Source organism: Staurois parvus, unplaced genomic scaffold (assembly GCF_062004578.1).
Source record: "Staurois parvus isolate SC_StPar_1 unplaced genomic scaffold, SC_StPar_1.0 ptg001192l, whole genome shotgun sequence".
NCBI classification, from domain to species: Eukaryota; Metazoa; Chordata; class Amphibia; order Anura; family Ranidae; genus Staurois; species Staurois parvus.
This window is the reverse complement of record NW_028318988.1, coordinates 1,845,254-1,854,304: the sequence shown is the minus strand read 5'-3', so window position 1 is coordinate 1,854,304 and position 9,051 is coordinate 1,845,254. Positions and strand designations below refer to the sequence as shown.

At 43.1% G+C, this 9,051-nt stretch overlaps 1 protein-coding gene across 1 annotated transcript; it reads right to left on the bottom strand.

Annotated features, from left to right (window-relative positions):
- Positions 1 to 342: 342 nt before the first annotated feature.
- On the bottom strand, positions 343 to 1,296 carry LOC149438390 (olfactory receptor 52E4-like). Its single transcript, XM_089659918.1, has one exon. It carries the CDS (start codon positions 1,294 to 1,296, stop codon positions 343 to 345), a length of 954 nt encoding a protein of 317 aa, XP_089516044.1.
- Between the last annotated feature and the right edge of the window lie 7,755 nt (positions 1,297 to 9,051).

Below are 9,051 nucleotides of genomic sequence, written 5' to 3'. Positions count from 1 at the left end.
TTTGTGAATGGTCCCGCAGCTTTCTGGAATTTGTGACCTATCCCGGAAGGCTGCAGGGGAAAGGAAGAGGGGGGCCAATGTCCGCCCAGATTGTTGCCAGAAGTGGAAGCGCGTACTGGTCAAAAATAAAGAGTTAAAACTTAAAGGGGGGGCAGACAAGCGGAACGTCCCCTGCTGTGTGTAGTTCCACTTTAAACCCTGACATTTAAATAGGTCTATGTACTTTAATACAGCTCAGAAGAGCCGATCAATAAGTAGACTGATCCTTAAGAAGCTCACAATTTTAACAAAAAATAGTACAAAATATTTTTTTCTTGCTGTTTTAGTATAAATTTTATTTCTTCATTTGTTGCAGGAGTTTCTGAAGTGCAACCGCTTTTTAAAAAGGTAAACCATTTTTGATTTTAGAGCCTTCGTTCTTACCCCAAAGACTAGAGGGTTCATGAGTGGAGGAATCACAAGACCAGGCATAGATAACCCAACATGGGTGCTGACAGACAAGCCATTGGTTCTCAATCTGTGCCGAATGAACACAAAGACAAAGCCAAGGAGGAAAATGGAAAAATTGATTAGGTGTGTTCCCAGGGTGTGCAGGGCCTTGTGGCGTGACTCTTTAGATAATCTGAGACAGATAAAACAGATCCGCACATAAGAAAAGATAATGATGGACAACATGACAGATATGATTACAATGGTAAGAATTGTTCCATATATATTATTTATAGAAGTGTCTGTGCAGGCCAGGATAAAAATTGACATGTTATCACAGAAAACGTTGTTGATTTGTGTCCCACAAAGTGGTAGTCTCATTGTTAAGAGAACGCTAACCAAAATTAAGGTGAACAAAACTAAAGAGCAGTTGATCAAAAGTTTGATTACCGTGGCATTGGTCATTAGGAGAGCATATTGCAATGGGTGACACACAGCCAAATAACGGTCATACGCCATGACTGAAAAAGTCATAATCTCAAGGAAGGCATAAACCGTAATAAACATAGATTGGGTTAGGCAGCCATCGCGGGAAATGGTCCTAGATGAAGTCCAAACGTCCACCAACAATTTTGGAAAAAATGAGGAGCTGCCAAAAATGTCGTTGAGCACCAGGTTGCATATGAGAATGTACATGGGTTCATGAAGAATGCGGTTAGTCAATACCACAAACACAATTACAGTACTCAGGGTCAAAATACACAAATAGATAACACTAAGGAGAGGGCAGTAAAGATATTTGAGTCCTTCCATCTCTTTGAGTCCAAGAAGTTCAAGGTCTGTCTTGGCGGTGGAACCATTCTCCATTGTCAGTTTGAAGCAAGTGTCAAATTTGTATCCTGAATAGAAAGATGTTCAAACAGGACATTTGGTTAGGCAGGTCTTAAAGGACATCAATCATCACAATATTGCAGTAAAAAGGACAAGTTCACCTTTGGGAACATGTTACATGTTCCACTCATTCTTAGGGTGGAATATGTAAAATGTTCCCAATGCTGTAGTCGCTGCCTACTGCCCCCCTTCTCCCCATGACAGGAGTATGGGAAGAAGTTCTCGGTACAAGCTGTCACTTTTTTAAAAACAGCGTGGCCATACGGGGCTCCGCCCACATGGCGGAGTCATTCATTACCAGTATTCTGGCGGCTGTAGGTTGGTAGTTATCATTGTTATCTACCACAGCGCTGTGGAGCGTCATGGTAGTTCATCCAGTCTTCCTTTCATCTTGTACGATCAAACAGATATACTGACAGGTCTGCAGGAGACCTGTATGGCACCATTGATCTGCTGGTCACTGGTGCAATGCTTTACAGGCTCCTGCAGCCAAAAATAATAAATGCACATTTTTTTACCTGCAAAAAAAATGTGCATTTATTGTTTTTAGAGAAGAGGTGAACTTATTCTTTAATAAACATGTTAGGTCTGCCAAAGTATATAATAAACAAATTTTGGTGTGTAAAAGTATCCTTGCTTGTTCTTGAGTAGGTTCCTTTGTGCTTACAAAGGAATCTCCATTGGACCACTTTTCGGAGTTGACAGGCAGCTGGCAGGCAATATGTCACCTCATCACTACCTATATTAACCCTGCATTGCATGTCATTGCGGGGCAGTTGCAGCATAACCCCATTGACTTGAATGGGTCACGTTCGGCCTAAAGCGACAGGGGTATCATTTTTGCTGCAAAGCACTGCAGGCATTGCTTGTGTACAACCCTTTCTGGCTGCTGTTTTAGCTTAGCAGGAGCAGTAAGACCTATTAACCTATTTTTAGTGCTTCCCGGCCACATGTGTGGATGATCCCTTTTTGTGGTCCATCTTTCTTTTCAAGATGTCTTCTAAAAGAGCTACTTGTGCAGCAAGCATGTTAATCCTCTGCCTTGAATACTTAGAGTCACTGACCTGGAATAAACATTCAGATAAGGAATTTCCCAGAAGCCCCTGATGTATTTAGGGTCAGCTAGTCAACCAGGGTTTCTGCAGGGTGACAGCATGGAATTGGAATACATTGTTACATTGTATTACCCAATTACACCTAATGACTATCTATGAGTCCATGAGGACACACTCATAGATGGATCTGTGAGTATTTGGAGATCACTTCCTCCCTCTATCAGAAGGCTTGCCATGGATCTTGCACCTTATTGTACTAACCTGGTGATTCTAGGGAAATACATCTTATAGTGACTTAGTGGCTAGTTTTATACTGACTCAGCTAGTTGTATGGAGTTTGTCAAGGATTACTTTTTGTTTTCTTCATGTATCATTTTGGTATTACATCGAGACTAATCAAATGGTGGTAATAAAGTCATTCCCCACACTTACCAGTCAGTTTCATAAAAGTGCCAGAAAGACCTAGATCTGGATCTTCAGAACTAATTACACTTTAAAGACACGAAAATCATCCCCATTTCTCCCATCAGAGATTTGTGCTGTACCTTCTTATGCTCCTATCTCATCGCTCTCTCTCTCAAGACATTCAATTGACTCATTTAAATAGAGCTGCATTGGAGAATTTCTACTCATTAGCTAGCTTGGCTTACACTCCCAAAGGAGCATGCACCTCTGTGCGCATTGTTATGTAAGAAGAAGAGTCATTTATTTTATGTCAGCATAAATTATGAATCAAATTTGCTAATTGGTAGGGATGAGTGAAAATTTTGCAATTTAAACAAAGTTTATTGGAGTCAAAATAGAAGGCGGAATTTACATGGTTTAAAGTGGTTGCAAAGGCTCATAATAAATAAATAGTTGAGCGCTAACAAAATTAATAATGTTCGTAAATCCTTAAATAAATTAAAATTACATGCCAAAAAAAGTGACAGTCTGTGCAGGTCAAGGTGCAAATAAGCAGTAGAATCCAGTGATAGTGCTCCAAATCGTGTGGTAAGATAACGCACTCACCAGATGCGTAATGTATATACACATTAAATGAAACTGTAGAGGTCCCCTTTAGGAGTTGGATAAGATCCTAATCAAGGATAATCCTCCCTGTAGGTAAGGTGGTGCTGCCAGGAGTTCACGGGTAGATACAGGATCCAGCTGGCCAGAGATTTCTTTAAGGGATGGACGGGTGTAGATGCCTGCTTTAAGGGACTCCCTTCTCTGGGTACTTAAGGTTGGCTGGATCGGATGGGCTCTACAAATAAATTGCTCCGCACAGGAGACCATAAAGAATGCCCATAGTGTAGTAGGCAATACCATAAATTTATTATTAAAATTGAATTTGCAAATTCAGAAGCAAGAAGATCAGGTATTGGACAACCCTTCCAGCAAGCAAGATGGCCGCCGATATCCAACCTCTGAAAACGCGTTAGAAGGAGCCAAGACGCCGTGATTTCATGCCGCCAGTGCCACGTGGAGACCCTGCGGCCATCTTACTTGCTGCACGGTTAGTCCAATACCTGCTGTTACCTGATCTTATTGCTTCTGAATTTGCAAATTCGATTTTAATCTACACCCTATATCCCTTAAAGGGATCTCTGGCCAGCTGGATCCTGTATCTACCCGTGAGCTCCTGACAGCACCACCTTACCTAGAGGGAGGATTATCCTGGATTAGGATCTTGATATCGTATGTCCTCTCCAGCACCTCAGGATATGCACAGCCAAAAGGAAAGCCAAGGGTACCAGGACAGCGACAACCAAAGGAAATGCTTCAGGGGTGCAGCCCTCCTCAGACGGGGAAATCAGCCACTAGATAAAGAGAAAACAGGTGGCGCACACACCTAGTGCATTATCCAAGATTTATTGTAAGGAGTGAAAAAATAATAAAAACATACTCACAGACGAAGCATGTATCTAAAAAGCGTAGAAAAATGACAATGGCCACAACGGCAGGCAAGGGGTTCTCACTGTCAGTGTGGTCAAATGGCTGATGCGTTTCGGGGACAAATCCCTTTCCTCAGAGCTAATGACCAGCCTCTGATGCAGATATGTGATGAATGGAAAGTGGGAGCCTTGCTGGTGATGCCTCGCATCACCAGCAAGACTCCCACTTTCCATTCATCACACATGTCTTGCATGGATGCTTCAGATTGTACCCAAGACCTTTCTGTAGGTACTTAAAGCTCAAATTTCTGGCACCGCAGTGACATTATTCCTTCCACAGAGACCAACGGTGGGGCACTATTCCTCCCACTGAGATCAATGATGGGGCACTATTCCTTCCACTGAGACCAATGGTGGGGCACTATTCCTTCCACTGAGACCAATGGTGGGGCACTATTCCTTCCACTGATACCAATGATGGGGCACTATTCCTCCCACTGATACCAATGATGGAGCACTATTCCTCCCACTGATACCAATAATGGAGCACTATTCCTCCCAATGATACCAACGATGGGGCACTAATCTTCCCACTGATACCAATGATGGGGCACTATTCCTCCCACTAATACCAATAATGGAGCACTATTCCTCCCACTGAAACCAATGATGGGGTACTATTCCTCCCACTGATACCAATGATGGGGCACTATTCCTCCCGTTGATACCAATGATGGGGCACTATTCCTCCCACTGATACCAATGATGGGACACTATTCCTCCCACTGATACCAATGATGGGGAACTATTCCTTCCAATGATACCAATGATGGGGCACTATTCCTCCCACTGACACCAATGATGGGACACTATTCCTCCCACTGATACCAATGATGGGGCACTATTCCTTCCACTGACATCAATGATGGAGCACTATTCCTCCCACTGATATCAATGATGGGGCACTATTCCTTTCACTGATACCAATGATGGGACACTATTCCTTCCAATGATACCAATGATGGGGCACTATTCCTCCCACTGATACCAATGATGGGACACTATTCCTCCCACTGATACCAATGATGGGGCACTATTCCTCCCACTGACATCAATAATGGGGCACTATTCCTTCCACTGATACCAATGATGGGTGCTATTCCTTCAACTGACACCAAAAATTGGACATTTTTCCTTTCACTGGCATTAATGATGGAACACTTTTCTTTCCTCTGACACCAACAATGGTGCACAATTTCTTCCACTAACACCAAGAATAGTGCACCATTTCTTCCACTGACATTAACAAAAGGGCACTATTTCTTTCACTGACACCAACAATGGGGCATAATTCCCCCCATTGATATAAACAATTGGGCATGATTTCTCCCAGTGACACCAACAATGGGGTACTATTCCTCCAACCAATACCAATGATGGAGCACTATTCTTTCTCCCACTGACCACATGCTCTAAGTAATTTCTTTTTACTCCCACTGACCACCAAGCCTGAGGTACTGTTTACCCTCACTAATGCTGAGAATGTTACATGAGACTACTATTAAAGGCCTCTTTAACCTCTTCACGCCAGCCACACACAACTGTGAGGCCTCCTGACGTCTGGGCCTAGACGCCGAGCGGCCGCACATTTGTGTTCTATTAAAAAAGGACATATGTGACTATTACCTATTGGATGAGAATGCCTAGGATCCCAGTTACAAAGGCTTATTAGTTCAGTGATTGTAAAAGTATCTATTTTTTATTTATTTCTGATTATTATAATATATAATAAGTATTTAGGCACCGCATTCCAACCCCATATGAAGAAATCCTAGATGATGTTAGGTCAGGTCCATTGCATTTCCAACATTGATTTAGCTAGTGAGTATTGCTAGGTTCTTGTCAAGAAGGAGACCAATCCCTTTTAATTATTCCTATGGTACTTTTTGAGTTAACCTCATGTCTTTCAGGAAATGAACACCTCCATCACTCTTTAAAATTTTATGAAGTGCTGATTAGGAATAGAAAATGTTGTGCCAGTTCCAAAAACATTTGAGGTACTGAACATCTGCAACACTTGGATGGATCTTTCAAAGGTTGGACGCAGGGACACAGTGGATGCCTTTGCTGTCATTTTGGTATAGCTGGGAGTCATGTCATGTGAGGGATGGGCTCCTCCAAACATACCTGCCCTTAATCTATCCATTTATACATGTGCTGCTACTGTGGAGGCTTTGAAAAATTTTAGTTAGATCCACAATATACAGAGGACCCTTGACATGGGACTGTGGGTTTCACATGTATTTGTATATGTGTGCAAGCAAAACCCTCTGTTTTTAACGCATACTGTTAGGGTCAAATCGTTTTTTGCACAAGCTGGCTGGTAAGTGTTGCTGGGAAATCTTTTGTTTATCTTTCAAAGGTTGGCCGAGTTTGGGCTAAAGCTAAACTTAGAAATGATCTCTTTTGCAAATAAATATCTTGCATATGTCATTGATGCTAAAGGTTTAGTCCCAATCCAGCTAAACTGACTGCTGTGACTCAGTGGACAATTACAAAGCCTGTGTGAGAACTTCAATCAATTTTGGGTCTGATTCGCTATTACCAATGGTATATTAAATAACCACTTTGCTTAGGTTGTTGCTTCTCTTACTTGATTGTGGACAGTCAGTGTGAATGGCCCTTGCCAACTCTGTCTCCCCATGTGGAGCAATTAATTTATAGGGCCCAACCAATCCACTGCAGTATCCAGAGGAGGGAGTTCCAGACTCACAGGTTTCTACACCCACCCATCCCTTAAAGGGGACCTCTGGCTGATTGGATCCTTTACCATCTGGGAACTTCTGAGGAACCACCATCATCCAGAGGGGGGATTATCCTTGACCTGGTGCATACCCGATCTCTAAAGGGGACCTTCACTGATTGATTTAATGCGTATTTACATTACGCATCTGGTGAGTATGTATTCTTACCCAACTATTCTGGAGCACCAGCACTGAAGCTTTTGCTGCTATTTCACCTATACATTCAAGGATTGTCACATATGGACGTATACCGTTTTAGCTGATATTTTATGTGGACTATTATACATTGTTTTTAGCTCTGCACTTTTCTATTTGTATTGCTACTGAGATTTTTATTGGTTACCTTTAGTGCTACAGCTGCTGCCCAGAGAGCGCTCAATTTTCTCTCCTCTTATTACTCTTGCCAACTCTGGATGTGTTTTTCGGCAGGCATCTAAGCAGAAAGCCTTTGGGCTACTGAATGTGATAGATGGCCTGAGATTACCTTATGTCTTCTAATAAGTCCTCCTTCTGTATACAGACTGAAGCTTACAGAGGTGGGGAGCTTGTAAGTGGGTTGTAAATTAACTATTTAGGTGCTGCCCTGGACAGGGGAATTAGGGTTAATTTTTTTGCCAAGGCTCTGCCTTGGCAGGCTTCCTTGGGTCCAACTTACTAGTCCTGCGTGTATAAAAAGTCTACCCTTGGCCCTTGGCCCTTGGTCCTAGAGTACCGTAGCTCTCTGCTACCATCTTTTAACACCGTCTGGAAAACTGACATGATGTAGAAGGCTACTGGAACTTGGGGTTCACCCCAAAGACACCTGCCACTGGGAAATGCCACTTATGGACCTGATTATATGCATGGACTTTGCAGGTATACCTGGGCAGCACTTAAGACTGAGTTAGGATTAGAGACTTATGATAAAGATTGTCCTTATCTGTGGGACTCTGTAATATTTTGCAGTTTTTTAAGTAAAACATTGAAATTTTGCCTTCTACCTGGTCTGAAGTAATATAAACGAGTGTGATGCAAGTAACTGTCAAAATTCTACAGTTTTGGGTCACATATTAGAGTATGAAGAGTCTGCAATAAAAAAGTCATCATGCAGTACTTACATGTGGTTGCCCTGGACAATGGAAGTCTACAGTCAGTTAATGCAGCCTGTCAATAGTGTGCACCTGTTATAGGTAGACCAGCTTCTAGTCGTGAGGGAGATGTTGTCGGCACTCCTTCTGCTGAGGTCTGTCTCCCATAGCAGTGGGAGCAGACTCGTGTTGTAGAGGTCCCCATCCTGTACGGAAGCTCAAGAGTCAAGTCAAGTGCACGTGTGGAGCCCATGCTAGATGCATGGTATGGCCCACTCTGCTACTGGGAACAGTAATGGAAAACACTGTATAGGTAGTTGTGGACAAGGCTCAGCCCGTCCCTCATAATTGCAAATTTCAGTGGGAAGATGTATGTTTACATGAGGACCCAAGAGTTAACTGGAGAACAGTTATGATGTAAATGTGATGGTGTATGTTCATCTCTAAAAGTAGAGGCCAACCTTATGGTTGAGTATTCCACCGGGGCAGCATCAGCCTTACCCCAGGTCATTGGTGAACAGGGCATTGGTGAACAGGGGCGGACTGACAACTCATGGGGCCCCCGGGCAATAGGGGATCATGGACCCCTGTGTCCTTGCCCAAACTCAAAAAAGCCTATGAAAAAGGTACCAGGGGCATCTCATGGGGCCCCTTACTCTCCCCGGGCCCTCGGGCAGTGCCTGAGTTTCCAAATGGTCAGTCCGCCCCTGTTGGTGAAACAGCATAAGATTAAAGATACCTTACATGTGTGACGTAGAGCAATCCTGTAATAGGTGCCTAGCTTAGCCCAAAAGAACCTACCCCAGGGGTCATCCCTGCATGTAACCCACACTTGCACCCAATGAGTTAATGGGGAACATGGAGGAAAGTCTGTTATCAGCTACCCCCTGCCCTGCTGGCAAGCTAATTGCTTAAGCAAGCTGAGGTT

What these genes read in the sequence shown, in the direction of transcription:
- LOC149438390 (XM_089659918.1), bottom strand. Translation starts at nt 1,296, where the DNA reads ATGGAGAATGGTTCCACCGCCAAGACAGACCTTGAACTTCTTGGACTC.